This window comes from Zootoca vivipara, chromosome 5 (assembly GCF_965207765.1).
Source record: "Zootoca vivipara chromosome 5, rZooViv2.hap1.1, whole genome shotgun sequence".
Taxonomy (NCBI): domain Eukaryota; kingdom Metazoa; phylum Chordata; class Lepidosauria; order Squamata; family Lacertidae; genus Zootoca; species Zootoca vivipara.
In genome coordinates, this window is record NC_142588.1 from 47321376 (window position 1) to 47337667 (window position 16292).

Here is a 16292-nt window from a genome sequence, read left to right on the forward strand (position 1 = left end):
TCCCATAGCCAAGGAGCAGCCAGGCAAAGCCTTTTAATCACTGTCTGTTTGAAAACAGCCCTATTGACAACCTTTTATATGTCTGAGAATACAAACAAGATTCTCCAGCTTGGTGCCAGAATGACATCAGATTAGATCACTGGCTGCCATAAAGCCCTTCCCAAATGCAGGGGCGAAGAGTGGCTCTCAATATGCTGCATTGCCTTTTCTTTGTTCTGTGATTTCTAAATGATCCTTGCAGCACAGCTAAGCCTTTCTTTCATAGCCGACATTGTCTTGTGATTTGATTAGTTCATCAGCAGTACCTGTCTGCTGGTGATGTGCTATATATGATTGTGTTTCTCATTTGCAGCGTGGAAATCAACTTTGCAGCCCTCTGCTAGGAGGCAGATTGATTATTTCAAACTCTGAAGATGGAGAATTAGGGCTCTGAATTGTCCCTCAGACCCACTATGGGAGTTCTTGGCTGAACAGGGATTTCAAAACAGAGCAAAATCTTCAGTCCAAATCCCAAACGTTATGGATCAAAACATCATCTTAGTGATTTTTATAGGTTGAGTTCATAGCCCATTTTATGACAAGTGAGCACAAAGACAAGCATAAAGGGTGTTCCTTGTAGAATACTCTGCCAATTGAGATTCAGCAAGTGCCTTCTGTTTCAACTTCTAAACACCTGCTGTAAACTCTTCTATCAGGCTTCATCAGGCTTATCTGGGCAATTTAGAATGCATCTTTCCATAATAGTTAGCTGATCTCTAATTTTTAAATATTTTATATGGTTCTTATTGTACGGTTTTATTATAACTGTTGTAAACCACTCTGATTTTTTTTATGACTTGTGGTATATAAATATATTTAGATATATTTAGATTTAGATGATAGATAGATAGATAGATAGATAGATAGAACTGCTGTTTGAAAGGATGCAATATGCCATGCCATCGCTGCTTAACCTCTAAACTTATTGGACTTGATCCCTGACATTTGCCTTGCAGCATCCTTCCTTTAAACAAATAAATAACTACTGTATCTGTTTTCTGTTGTTGCATATCCATTTTGATTGATTGTAGTTTAGCTTAGTAAAAGTGCTAAATGAGTGGTAGTGCTCTGGAGTAAATCCCACTGAAATGTAGTCAGCAAATACACAATTGCATTGTAAATGTTAGCTGCAGACTGCTTGATACCATTAAACACAAAGCTTCATTCAGAGGTAGTCATACTTGTTTGACTATGAGCCTACCTAGACCCTTTATCCTAGGTCCTCCTCCTGGTTCCCCCTTTGAAAAAGGATTGTGACTCCTGGCTTGTGGAATGCTTTCCCCAGTGAGGTTTCCTTAGCACTATCATTAATATCTTTCAGCACTGAGTGCCTCTTCTTCCAGGCATTTGATGGATTATGATGATTTTGCTGTCTGTTGAAAGTAAGCTAGTTGGGTTTTTTTTGTTTTGCTGCTGTTTTATTGCATTTGATTAATAGGTCACAGTAATGTTTTTTTTTTATTGTAAGGCACTCATTGGTCCCCATTCCCCCAATTTTATGCCATGATCATAGAACTGTAGGAAAAGTAGCTTGGTACCATTAGGCTACTTTCTGAACAACTTGGTTGCATCTAAGAAGCTAACCTAAGCTTAATTAAGTGCATGAATGCAACTCAGCTGGATGAGAAAATTATTCTTTAGTTTGTTTAGTTTCTATCCCTAATATATATATTTATAGATTATTTCACAAAATGTATACACTGCTTGATTGCAAAACAACAACAACAACAACAACAATAACAACCCCAAAGCAAAATCCTCAAAGTGTTTTTTCTCCAATAGTATTATTTTTACCTATTATCATTGCTTTCAATAGTGGTGAATGGGGAAAGAATGATATTATACTCTATGTATGCTAAAAGTTATACCAATCTGGATTTTTCAGTATAGAACATCCACAGTTCCATCTATAACTACTCTGTTTAAAACATGTAGATAAAGTGTACCGGTAGCAGTTATTTCCTTGGAAGTTTTTGCGCTCTGTTTTTCTTTCTGGTTTGTTTTTTATAACATAAAACGCACAAATGTGGAAATTAGTTTTATGCCAAACAACATTCTTTTAATCGAGCTCCAGTCCATCTGTAAGGAACAGAGCCCTGTACATTGAATTGTATATGATGTTTATCATCCTCCATGTGATTATTCAACTTCCTTCTTTGATTCTTAGTTGAGCAGAAATTGATATGTCCATCTGATATCTCGCAGATGAACATAATATTTCCTGCCAGTCATGAAAGGCATGCATTTTGTTGTGATTTCTGCATATTGTCTATAAATTAACGGAATGTCATAATCAGATATACACACACAGGCTAAACATAATTACTTGCAAAGCTATAAAATGGCTGGTGCAATCAATTCTAAGAGCTCAGCAGATTTTAAAGAGTGCTTGAATTATTAATGGAAGTGAACTGGAAAAGAGCTCAGAAGGCTTACATCTTGTCTCCAGCAAGTTGTAGCTAGTGAAGGACACAAGCAGTTGCATTCAAAGCAATGAGTGAACAGACCTTAGGTGAAGAATCCTCCAACGAGAATGGTTTGTGCCAGTATGCCCAGAAGATCACAGCTTGCTTTGGAGGGATGGGTAAGATAATTGGTATGTGGTGGAAGAGAGAGCAATATGTAGTGCAATATGAGTATGATAATGACAATGTTCCTCCTTGTGGGTAAGCTGTTTGCCTTCCGCTCCTCATTACTCTTCTCACCATTTTACCTATTCTATAGATGTCTGTGTGCATGTGTCTTTGTATGTAACAATAATCATTTTGTGTTGATCAGCTTATGCAGAGGTTGACCATAGATTGTAGTGTTCCATGGCCCATGTTTATATGAATCTGTGAATTTATATAAGGAATTCTGTTGTATCACATCTTCAGACTTTGGACGTCCATAGTGATTTAGGTTGCAATTGTATATCAGTTTACCTGGGTATAAGCCCTCTTGAATTTGGTGGGAGCTTACTTCTGAGTAGACATGTGTAGAATTGCACTGTTAGCTGGCTTTTTTGTCCCATGTTTGTGAAGATATGCTTCTTTTAAGTCTCATTTTATTCCCATGTAATGTGAAAATAATTTAATTTATAGGGAGTATGTATTTGTAGTTCCTAGAATAACACTCCCCTGCTCCCAGCCCAGTCCATGTCAGGAACATTTTAATGTAAGCTGCCTTGCTTCCACTGAAGCAGAAACAGGGTAGCTGCTTTGTCTACTCTCTGAGAGGAGTTGGGTTTAAGGTGATTCAGTACAGTGTATGGATAAAATGAAATTACTTGTGGATCAGACTTTTTCTGCAGAACTGTCTCGACTAGCCTCAGTTGATTTTGGCCTTTTTCATATAGCATCTAATAATGTTATAATGAAATGGCAGCAGCTGGTATTTGGGTTTATGACAGAAGGCAGCTTATCTCACAAAATGAGCACTGTAGCTCGTTTGCAATACTGCAAATGCTTAGTAGGGAACAAGTTCCATTGAATTAAGTGGGAATTCTTTCTGAGTACTAATTCATAGGATTGTGTTGTTAGGAAAGCCTTTATTGTAACTCCATTAAATTAGAAATGTTATACCTGTAACATTTTCAAATCTCAATGGTTTGCTTCACTTTCTATAAGGCTATTTCTTTTTAGCAAAACTTGGTGTTTGGATCCATAAAGCTCCTGTAGCACCTTACTTAAGATGGTATAAGCTTTCGCGCACTAGAGTTCATTTCATCAGAAGTTGTGATAATGTACATTCTTATCAGATTTAGGACAAGAATTATGAATTATGATCTGTCTTACACAACACAGTACTCCATCAGCTAAAACCTCAGTGATCTGAAGCAATGTTTTGTTTTCTATCTGCCTTCAAAGCCATTTTGGTTTTAATCTGACCACGTTTCCCAGTCTGTAGAAGTAAAATGTCTGAATGGAATGAACATGCATGTCTAATGACATTGTGGCGCCATCTATTGCACTGTTTCACAGAAGTATCATTGAAGTTCATATTTGAACTACAACATATGATTATGTATCGGAAGACAATTATGTTTTTGCTATATAGTTAAAGGTAAAGGGACCCCTGACCATTAGGTCCAGTTGTGACCGACTCTGGGGTTGCGGCGCTCATCTCACGTTATTGGCCGAGGGAGCCGGCGTACAGCTTCCAGGTCATGTGGCCAGCATGACAAAGCCGCTTCTGGTGAACCAGAGCAGCGCACGGAAACGCCGTTTACCTTCCCGCTGTAGCGGTACCTATTTATCTACTTGCACTTTGACGTGCTTTCAAACTGCTAGGTTGGCAGGAGCTGGGACCCAGCAATGGGAGCTCACCCTGTTGCGGGGATTCGAACCGCCGACCTTCTGATCAGCAAGCCGTATATATTTTGATATATATCTTTAACCACTCACTTTGCTATTAAATCATGTAATCAGACCCTGCCTGTTGATGAATAGTCTATCTTGATGGTCTCAACACAAAACAGTAGTACAGTGGTACCTTGGTTTAAGAACAGCCTATTTTATGAACAACGGATTAAGAACACTACAGACCCAGGACTAGGTGTTTTGGTTTGTGAACTTTACCTTGGAAGCAGAACATGTTTCACTTCCTGTTGAGTGTGTTCCATTTATAAATTGAGTCCCCTGCTGCTATGGGAAAGCACGCCTTGGTTTAAGAACGGACTTCTGGAATGGATTAAGTTCGTAAACCAAGGCACTACTGTATACTTGTCTGTTCCACTTGTATCCTATAAGTACAACCAGATCCATTCCACGATCCATTCCACAACACTGTGATTTCTATTAAATATTCTGAGTGCTCTTTTTATTAAAGGAAATCATTAAAGTTCTTTTGGTAATTCACAATGTCTGACAAGCTATTGCAGAGCAAATGATGACACAGAGGCAAGAGAAGAGGCTTCAACCATGTAGTAGTGAAAGGAGGTATATTTGGGTAGTCATTCTTGAAGTGAAAATAAAGGTGCTGCAGACAAGAGTGCTCCTGTTTTCATAAGTGAAATGTTAAAGGGCATCAGCATTGACACACTGGCACGATATAAACTGAATAAATAAATAATAGAATGTTATTTCAGATGCATACACACAAACCAGTACCACATTAGATTCCCCTCCCCATGTGAAACTGCTTTGGACTACAGTATACCAGCGCCTGCTAATACAATGGGGGTGCTACAAATGCATATTATCCAGTCATCTTAAAGATTATCTGTATTTTTAAAACTTAATTTTTAAATTATGTTTTAAGTTTTAGCAGTGTACACCACCTTGATGTTTTGTGACACAGCAGTATAGAAATACTTCTATAAATTAATAGGCAGGCATGGTGGGAAACATTTGCTTCATGCTAAAGTGAAATAAGGGACGCGGGTGGCACTGTGGGTTAAACCACAGAGCCTAGGGCTTGCCAATCCAAAGGTTGGCGGTTTGAATCCTCGTGACAGGGTGAGCTCCCGTTAGGTCCCTGCTCCTGCCAACCTATCAGTTCAAAAGCATGTCAAAGTGCAAGTAGATAAATGGGTACCGCTCCAGCAGGAAGTAAACAGCATTTCCGTGCGCTGCTCTGGTTTGCCAGAAGTGGCTTAGTCATGCTGGCCACATGGCCCAGAAGCTGTACGCTGGCTCCCTCGGCCAGTAAAGCGAGATGAGTGCTGCAACCCCAAAGTTGTCTGCGACTGGACCTAATGGTTAGGGGTCCCTTTTACCTTTACCCCTTTAGATGTTAAATAGTTTTCCAGTTGACCCTGGATAAACACTCCAGGAAAATGTGGAGGCCTGTTAGAGTATATGCGTATATTAGCTGTCAGCAGCTTTCAGACACTAATAAAAATGGCTGAAGAAAAAGTGGCCTATGTTTCTCCAGGAGGTCAGTAACTGGGCCAAATTTTGTGAAATATGTAAGTATTTTAAGTAATCTTTGTCAGCACTAAATTCAGCCCTTTATCCCTTGTATATAATTTATTGGCTTTCCTGATCTGAGATGTTGCAGCATTATCCTTGGAGGTCACTATCTACCGAGAACCGCAGTCTGATCTGAGAAAGCCTCCTGGTTAGTCTAGATTCCTTTTTGTTTTGCTCATTTCTCATTCTTGTCATGTTGTATTATAGAAGGCAAATACAGGGTCTTATAGACATAAAGGTAAAGAGACCCCTGACCATTAGGTCCAGTCATGACTGACTCTGGGATTGTGGCGCTCATCTCACGTTATTGGGCGAGGGAGCCGGCATACAGCTTCCAGGTCATGTGGCCAGCATGACTAAGCCGCTTCTGGCGAACCAAAGCAGCAGAGCAAAGCACCTTCCCGCCAGAGCGGTACCAATTTATCTACTTGCACTTTGACGTGCTTTTGAACTGCTAGGTTGGCAGGAGCTGGGACTGAGCAATGGGCGCTCACCCCATTGCGGGAATTTGAACTGCTGACCTTCTGATTGGCAAGCCCTAGGCTCTGTGGTTTAACCCACAGCGCCACCCGCGTCCCTAATAGACATACCCCCTGGTTAAATTGAAAGCAGAGAGGGAAAATTGAACTTAGCCCCTGAAGTCAAAACAAGATTAGCAGCAAATGGTGTTTACAGGACGAAGGGCTGGACTGTTATTTTCAGGGTGTCACTGGAAGTCTGGTACGATGGAGTGAAGTATTGCTTTACTGATATTGGATTCAAAAATATTTGTCTAATGTTTTGCGGTATTTCATTGAAAGGCACCGTTTGCAAAACTCATGGAAGTGCTGTGCTAATTTTTGAAATGTTGAAGCATCAAAAAGAAAAAAGAAAAAGAAAAAAAGCTTTAATTGCTGCTTCTAACAGGGATCATGACTCACGGTCATCATTGCAGGTAATACATAATTCTACTTTTAAAAGCAAAGCAACAATTCAACACACCACAATCCAAATAAATTCTTTAATAACAAATTGGCCTAGCAAAACATTCTGTAGTATTTTGTGTTTTTAAACAAAAAAACAGCTCCTATGGGAGCTAAACTTTGGAGCTTAAAAATGGTGGCTTTGGTTAAGATCTAAAGGGCCATGTGATGTGTGGAGGGTTCTTTGTGTGCAGGGACACTTTTCCAGCCTACCATCCTACCTCAGTCACCAGCTGATCACGGAAGTCAGGGAACTTTTCATACTGACATTCAATATGACCTAAAGGGGTGCAGTTGGAAATAAAATTTGTCCAGCCTGAAAAAAGTTGCAGCTGATTACCACCATAATAATCATTATGATGGGGCAATCATTTCACAAAAACTTTCACCAGCAGATTAATTTAAGTATCCAGTTGCCCTCCTGTTTAAAGTATTGATATTGGATTTTGTCACAATGGGAGGCAGCCATTTTCTTAGCAATAAAGGGTGTATGCATGTATACACATATGCACACACACAGAGAAGTATTATAATCTTGAAAGAAATTAATTTTTCTTAGGAACATAGTAAGCTGCCTTGTATTAAGTCATACCATTGGCCCATTGTACAATGGCTGGCAGCTGCTTTCCAGAGTTTTAGGCAGTGGGATTTCCTGACTTTATGTGGCTGGTGCTGGAAATTGAACCTGAGACATTGTGCATGCACCACATGTGCTCTGTTGCTGAGCTACATGGGGTAAATGTCCATATTCATTATTACTATTTTCAGTTGCGTGTGGAGACCTTTTAACCACCTCCCGGAATAAATTCAGACAAGACTCAAATCTTTGGTTTGGTTTTTGGCAGAATTTAGGCCACAACTTTATTGATTACAATCAAGTGAGTGGCTGCATAGGCTCTGGTTTGACTAGCTACCTGCAGCCCTGCAGGCAGCGCTGACCCTGGGCACCAACCATAAGTCAGCCTTGGGTGAACACCTGGGACAGTGGAAAGCAGGAGCCCTGCCAGTCTCCACCCAGATGAGCCCTGGACTCAGGCTCAGGGCACAACCCCTCACAGGGAAGACCAACCATGAGTCCATGGATTCCTTTAGCAGAATACCCAACACATAGGGATGGCGAGACCCTTCTGCCACCCCATCAACTTGAACCAGAGCCTATCCCAACTTTACAAGTTGTGACGATTTGCTATGCGGCAGGCAAAACCCAAATGGCACCAGCCAATCAGCCAAGTGGGGAAAATTCCTGCCGTGCCCCTGTCCCAATGACAGATAATACATGACGGCATTGCAAGGTCAATCGCAAAATGCCCTAAAAGTAGGGAGAGGTGGGCGGGTGTTCCGATGCACAGATCCGGCTCGCCCATTGACTCTAGTGGTGCGTTGCGCCAGGGTGCCTGGGCGATCAGGGGGCACTGAGGGGCGCCCCGGCAAGTGGGGGAGCTGCGTGGCGGCCTCCCTTTTCCCTCCACCAGCCGTGCCGGGAGAGCAGGGAGGTAAGCGAGTGGAACAGGGGCACTAGGTCCCTGTTCCGCTCTGCAGCGCCACGGTCATCCCTCACCCCGGCACTGCGTTTCATTGGTAGAGGTGATGCCACATGGCAGCACCTCTACCAATGAAACGCAGTGCCCTGTTGGCGGGAAGGAAATTAATATTTCTTAGGAACATAGTAAGCTGTCTTGTATTAAGTCATACCATTGGCCCATTGTACAATGGCTGGCAGCTGCTTTCCAGAGTTTTAGGCAGTGGGCTTTCCTGACCTTATGTGGAAACGGCCGTGGACCCAGCAAGCGCCGGAGTCACAGGAGATGACGACACACGACAGCATAGCAAGGTCAAGCGCTATGGGCGTGTGTTCCGATGCACAGAGCCCAAAAGAGGAAGCTCAGGGACACGTGCATGGGCTTAAATAGAGGTCCCTCAATGTACTTTAGCTGGCTTCCCATTGGACTGATTGCTCCCAGCATCGAGGGACCTCCAATAGGGTATTGTGGCCATCCAAACGCTCCCACCCACAACACAGGGGCTGGTTGCCAGGTCGCACCGCAACACATGCCCTCTTGTTAGGGAGGACCCGATTTCTCTGAGCAATTTGATGTGTGAAATACTCATGGAAATTGCAGGCATTCTTGTTCTTTACCATGATCTTTGCAACATCACAGAATACACACACATGTGCAAATGAGGGTAAGAGTTCTTGAAAAGGCCCATGTTTCATTGTAGCTGCACATGCGAAAGTTCACAGGCAGCTGAATGTGGTGAAAATGACTTTTAAAAGACAGCAATTCTTCAGCCTTGTTTTCCTGTCCCTCACTTGTTACAGAAGATTTCATATTAAGATTATTCCTGAACCCACTTCACCCTCAGGGTTTGTTTACAAAGTCTAAGGCCATACAGGGACTATGATGTGAGTGTAGTTCAAAGGCGATTTAAAAATAATCAAGAGCCCCAGGTTCTCCATTCTGTTCATCTCAAGATAAGCTACCATATACTCAGCAAACAGGTGTGTTATGTTTGCTCAGTTGAGCTCAGACCAATGAATTACATGAAACAAGTCTACATTGGAATGCTTTGACCGCCCTGAGAGCATTTGCCTGCTTAGCTTATTGCTAAATAAATACATAATAGATTTTTATGTCATAGTAAGAATTTTCAGGTTATCCATTGATTTTGATTGTATAAACAAGCACCCTGAAGTATCTTGCATAGTTATTGAATTTTAACACCAGGAACAAACGCTGGAACCAGAAAGGGTGCAATAGAACTTCAGACCATAGGCTTTGTCTACAGTGACAAAGCCTATGGTTTGTAGTTTAATTTCATTTTTCTAGAGTCCGTGTTAGCTTGTGTGGGTGAGCATGTGCAGAGCATCTGAACAGCCATAATAAACCACTCCAGTTTTATTTTGTGGGTGCTCACAGTCATTCAACTGTTAACAACAGCCAAAGTGTATCTTTTGTTAGATTCAGCAGTATTGGGTAAGATAGACTTTCAGTTGCAGTAAGCTTCACATTAATGCATATTATACAGCATTCACATGAACTGTTCATTTTTGAGCTTGAGTTTAAAGAGCACTTAATGTTTTTTGACTCAAGAATTCTTCTCAATGGAGATTAGTTAAAGCATACCCTCCAACATTTCTCAGATGAAAATAGAGACACCCTAGGTGATTTTTAAAAGAGCAGCACATACCTTTAACTTCTGAATTGCTTATTCATGAAAACTGTCTTATAGAATGGGGTCTCTGTTCATCCTTTCACATGTGCTGCCATCTGGGAACATAGGGAAAGAGAAGACTGGGGAATGTTTAGTGAGAATAAAGAACTCTTTGTATTGTTTTTGTTAATACGTGAAAAGAAAATTGAATTACTTCCCTCTCTAGAAAAAAAAACAGAGGAAGGGAGAGCTGTGGAATATGATTTGCTGAATATACACCTCGAAGTCAGGGAGAAATGCAGGTGTGAAGTGCTGAAGCACCCATGTCCTGCTTGCAGGCTTCCTATGGGCCTCTGGTTCATCATTGGGGAGAATAGGGTGCTGGACATGCCTCTTTGTTCAGGGCTCGCCTAACATTCTTATGCTTCAGTGTGACAAATGGACCGCAAGCAACATGGTGATTAAAGCAATTCCATGTGGGGAACTATTTGTGCAGCCGACCTGAAACAAGGGGTAGTGGAGGTTCCATTTGGTTTGCATGCTCTTCAGAGTCAATACCTGTAACTATGTGATGCTAACAACAACTAGAATTTCCCCCTTTGCTTATGCACTGTTGGCTTCAAGTGCTTTCGAATGCACTGTTAATATTTTACTTTGCTCTTTCCCAAGGAAAAAAAAATCATTAGTTTAGTTTCTTAGATTAGTAAGTCATTAGGAATAGATTGTAGATATCTGTTGTAAATACAGCTAGAGGTGGGGGTAACAGTTGGGATCTTTGTGAGTCTTCTGTTAATGAGACTGGAAGGAGGAAAGGAGATGGCAGAGTTGGGAAAATAAATATTTCTCAAGAAGGCTATAGATAACTTTTGTGACCACAGAGGCTGCAGAAATTATGTCTCGCAGGAAAATCTGCTGGTAGAAATGCTGTACAAGATACAATAGAGTGTGGTGAGCCATCCTTAGCTGTAATGCACATGGGAAATGTTAGATTAAATGCACAGATGGATATGTGGGGCTTATGAAGGTTCTTTCTTAACAAGATTTCTTCCACTGTGCTGAGGCTTTTGTTTCTCAAAAGTAATCCTCTTATCTTCCTCAGATATGTCCTCTCTCTTGCCCAGGATATTAATCCGATTGTGCCATGCTCTATATGCTTTCACTTCACGTTTATGGACACCAAAGCAAAGCGTTGCTGGTTCCAATAGTGTTTTGAAGGCTGTCACCTGACTAAGCGTGCTTGTCATAATCTCCTGAAGATCACTGCTAAAAATACTTCCTGCTTAATCTCCTTTGGTGGACAAGGAAGTGAAATAAGGATGGATGAGGACAGCATGCCAGACGGTGGCAGCCCAGTGGCTATGTATACGCTCTCACACTCTCACTCGCTCGCTCACTCTGGTTTACTTCCTTAGCTGCTCGCTTTACAGTTGCCATAGATATGCCATCTTTCCCCAGTTTAAACAGTTTTGGGAAGCTTTGTGGATCAGGGAAAAGCAAGAGGTTGGTGTCTGAGCGGATAAAGTTCAAAAACTCTATCAAAAGGATGTCTATTATAGAGGACGGTAATATTGCTGAGGTCTTGTACCTTGTCCCCAAGCAGTCTGTGATGAAGCAGCTGCCATACCTGAATCCAGATGACTACTATTTGTGTGAATGGTTGTTTGATTATCCAGAAGGTTCAGGTAAGTAAGAAAGCTGGGCTCTAGTCTGGACTTGTCCACCTTTGAGCTGTTTCAGTGACTGTTAAAATCTGTGGTGGAAATGAAATATTTGCTAAGAAGCATGGAGATCAACAGAGGGTATATATACTCTAGAGCAGCTGCTGGATTTGTCCACTTTGTATTATGCAGCAACTACCATGGGCCTTGCTTTTCTAAATAGTCAATAAATGGTAGGCTGTTGTAAGTCCAACAGCTGGTATATTTCTGAATTTTCCATATGGTAGCCTAAGCCAGGCTTCCCCAACCCGGTGATCTCTAGATGTTGTTGGGACTCCCAACTCTTATCAGCCACAGTGTAGCATGTCCCAAATGTCAGGGACAATGGGAGTTGTAGCCCAGCAACCTACGGAGGGCACCAGGTTGAGGAAGTCCAGTCTAACCAGATGTTAAGGTGGCTGTAGACTAGAGAGTATAGTTAAGGCAACAAGGTGGTAAGTCAAAAAGCAGAGCTCCTAAACAGGTCCTTTAAAAAATTATGACTTTTTGTGTATTGTTTGATTAAAAAGTATTTTCAGTTCTGTTCCCATTAGATGCCTGGTCCAAGCAGAAGCCCTGCCTTTTGATTATTATGCCACTCCTTAGTTGTGTGTTCTGTTGAAATTTATTTCTATCCCTTCATCTCTTGAGAAAGGAGAGCGCAATAGCTGATAGTTTCTTTCTGCTGCTGTGAAGTGATGGTAAACTCAAGTAACATGACAGTGCAACAGTCCCAATATAGCTTGCAATGTACAGAACATAAACGTAAAAACTCCTTTAATGTGGCCTAGGTTGGAAAGTGCAGGTTTTTTTTTAAACTGTATGATTCCTTTAGTGTTTGTTACATTGTGCCTATTACTGCTGCGATACAGGAGATTGTGGAGTGTTTTGCAAATAATTAATTGATATCTTGAAAACAGTGGTGGTCAGTTCTTGCATTCAAGCAGCCCATCTTGCCACTCTGAACTGCTTGGAGAAGAAAGGTGCTTTAAATTTTAAATAAATAATAATCATCTTAATACTGCTAGGTATCAGACAGAATTACAAATGTGGTCATTATCTCCATTTTCCAAATGACGAAAATGGAATTCCAAAGTATAAAGGTGCCATTCATGGAGGACAAGTGACAAATGCTTGAGTCCAGCCTATCTAGTCCCTCAGCCATCAATCTTCAGGCAACCCAATATTTTCACCATAAATTGCCTTCCTTTGCATAGTTGATTTGAAAATGGCAGCAGCTAGTGATTCTTCTTTTACTGGAGTGCCTTTATACAGTGTTACTAACATGCCACAGATTCCACCAAAATTTAGGCACATATTTTTTACTTTCACTCAGAGAAAGTTAAGCTTATTCTTCACTCTCTTTCACTGAAATGCTTCCCTGTGGCATGATTATGCATGCTGGATAAGATCCCGCACACAGAGGAAGGCACAGACTACAATTGCTTATGATTATATACGCCGGCTCCCTCGGCCAATAATGCGAGATGAGCGCGCAACCCCAGAGTCGGTCACGACTGGACCTAATGGTCAGGGGTCCCTTTACCTTTTTATAGCTCCTTGTATCTTACCAGCTGCCGTTGTGGAGGGCCCCAAACTTGGGAGAGAGATTTTGGGAGCATGCAGGGAGCTGCAACTTGTCTCTTTCTTCTCTTTGGCGATCACTTATAGCTGAGTAAGATTGTCTTCCATAAACATGGTTTTAACAATGAGTCCGTAAGTGACTGTGGAGGCCAATTCTAGAGGAGCTTAAATAGTTGTTTGTCTGAGCATAACAGCCACTTGCTCTGGCCTGGATCCTAGCCATAGTTTTTATCCTGTCAATGGGATCAATTTATTTGACCACTTTGATACTTTTGACTCCTACCTTTAGGATTAAGACAGTTAAGTCGAGTGTTAAGAGGTTTTCACAGTGTGATATAAGCACTTGGGTGTTCAGAGGATTTTGTATAATCAGAGTTTGTGATTGTTCTTGAGTTCTGGACAAATTCATGGGAATCTGCTTCAAATGGAGGCTTGTGGATCTGGGAGCCAATTTTTAACCTGTTTAGTCTGTGTAATAACTTCTTATTGGTCGTGGTCAAATGTATAATTAGCTGATTGAGACATCATCAGATTCAGAATCTGAACTTGAACCAGTTAGAATAACAAACATTAAACTAAAGATTAACTAACCCTCTGCATAAGGATATAGAAACCTATGTTAGGCATCACACACAAATTCACAGCTCTAAGCCATACACTGTTGCCGGCACAAATGTTTAGATTCAGTTTTTTAACATTAACTTCTGCCAGACAGAAGAATTTACTTAATGCATCATAAACCAATTTACTCAATGTTCTGCCTTGCTACTATAGGAATTTATTTAATTATTTAAAAGGATTTCTACTTCCATGACTGCAGAAAAAAAATTGTTTTGTAAAATGAGCAGTGAGACGGCCCTGAGCCCAGCATTGGCCTGATCCCAGCAGACTAATGTGAGCCTCCCATTTGTGGTTCAATGCTGTGTTGACCCAGAGTTAAAAGGAAAGCTCAGTTTGGATGATAATATTTTTTTAAGTTGCTGATGTAATATTTTAGCAGATGCACAATTTTGCTAAGATGTTTGTGTCTAAGGCAGAAAGAACTATAATGGCTATTGTACTAAAAGAAAAAGTGGGAAGCCCCTCACAGCAAAATATTCAAGATGAGGTGTGGGAGAAACACTACCGGTAATTTCCTTGGACAAATTAGTCTGAAGAGCAGTTCCATTTGTGTAAACAGCTTCACTACCTGTATGAGACCACCTCAATCTAGTTTTAAACTGTTTTTGTGTCATTTTCCTTCTAGATAGCAAAAAGTTGCAAATAAAAATGAAGCAAGCAAATGCCATTTTCATAATATTATCCAGCAAAAGGCAGCCAACTGTATTGTGAGGCATGGCAAAGTCCAGCTGAGATCAAGTGATGAGAATTGAGCTGTTCCCGTAGCTATTATTTTTACATTTGGTTTTTATATTGTAAACCACCCTGTGGTCCTCAGATGAAGGGCGGTATTGAAATTTAATTAATAATAAAAATATTGTGATAAGGGTGAGCTGCATCCCTTTGTTTGTGTTTTGAGGTTAGCATAGAGAAATGCAGCAGACTCCTCAGTCTTCCCCCTTCTGACAGACACAGCTTGAAGTAATTAGAAGGGAGGGAGACTCCTCAGTCGTAATTTTCTTCTCAGCAACTGATGCCTCTGGTTGCAACTGCTAAGCCAATAGCAGCCCACTGGCAAATAAAGGTGTCAATGTTGTGTTCTTGCTATGACCTGCAGACATAACAGCACCTTATCAGTGACCTCTGATCTTGTCAGGTCTCTTAAGCTGGCCGGGTTGGAGCTTAGTCTCCATCTGGGAAGGAAGAAAGGTGAGTAGAACTTCAGATAATATCCCTAGTGATTGAGTGTGCAGCACTTTTATTCAGAGAGGCTCAGATCTGCCATTCTGCTGCATTTGGTTTCTATTTTCTCCTTAATCAAGATAAAATTGTGAACAATTTAGTCTCTTCCACTCCCTAAACAGTGAAAAAGCAAACATATACGGTACTTTGTATGTGAAGGCAATCGTACCCCTCCACTCACCTGTAACTTTGAGCTGCTGTTAACTCTGCAATTGTAATGCAGTCATACAAGTCTCTTTGATGCTGGACTGATGTGTGCTAAATCTAGTCTAGCATTAGAAATATGCAGTACAGTAATTTGGGCTGAGCTAAAATACTCCCTGCATTTTGCCATTCCCCTTTATGTGTGATAAAAGCCCAGGGTGGGTGGGTGTTGTACCGGTGGGAGAGGAAGAGAAAATTGGGTGTGAAACCCACTGATAGGCACTGGCATGCCTTCCAGTTGTTGTCACCTGGCTGCCACCATTATTTTCTCCATGGTGTGACAATACCAAAACTAACCAGCCATGAGTTCCTACCACAGCAAAGTTTGCCCCACCTCCAAAATTTGCTATGAGTGTCTTTCTTTGCAAACCCTTTAGATCTCCCCTGTAATATAAAGGTAAAGGGACCCCTGACCATTAGGTCCAGTCGTGACCGACTCTGGGGTTGCGGCGCTCATCTTGTGTTATTGGCCGAGGGAGCCAGCGTACAGCTTCTGGGTCATGTGGCCAGCATGACAAAGCTGCTTCTGGTGAACCAGAGCAGCACACGGAAACACCGTTTACCTTTCCGCTGTAGCGGTTCCTATTTATCTACTTACACTTTGAGGTGCTTTCCAACTGCTAGGTTGGCAGGAGCTGGGGCCGAGCAACGGGAGCTCACCCCATCGCGGGGATTCGAACCGCCAACCTTCTGATCAGCAAGCCCTAGGCTCTGTGGTTTAACCCACAGCACCACCCGCTTTAGATCTCCTCTGTACTATTGTACAAACACACCTAACCGTACACCCACATACTGCTATTCATAAAAAAGTAGAGTAGTTTACAACAATTATATCAAAAACCATAGAATAAAAACTTTTCTGAGTAAACAGGTTTAGGATTGTGCTTTTATTCTTCTATTTATGTAATTACACTGGG

General features: G+C 41.4%; 1 protein-coding gene across 14 annotated transcripts in view; it reads left to right on the forward strand.

The window, feature by feature from the left end:
- Nucleotides 1-16292, forward strand: part of ABLIM1 (actin binding LIM protein 1) — a 194392-nt gene that overhangs the window by 45817 nt on the left and 132283 nt on the right. Inside the window, exon 1 of one of the 14 annotated variants that reach the window (XM_060274759.2) lies at nt 11421-11730. The exons of 12 other annotated variants lie outside the window; for them this stretch is intronic. In XM_060274759.2, the coding sequence (XP_060130742.2) occupies nt 11487-11730 (244 nt within the window). In that variant the 5' untranslated portion in view covers nt 11421-11486. Of the gene's footprint in view, nt 1-11420; nt 11731-16292 lie in introns of those variants that run through there. One more of the 14 variants, XM_060274773.2, reaches the window with a different exon arrangement.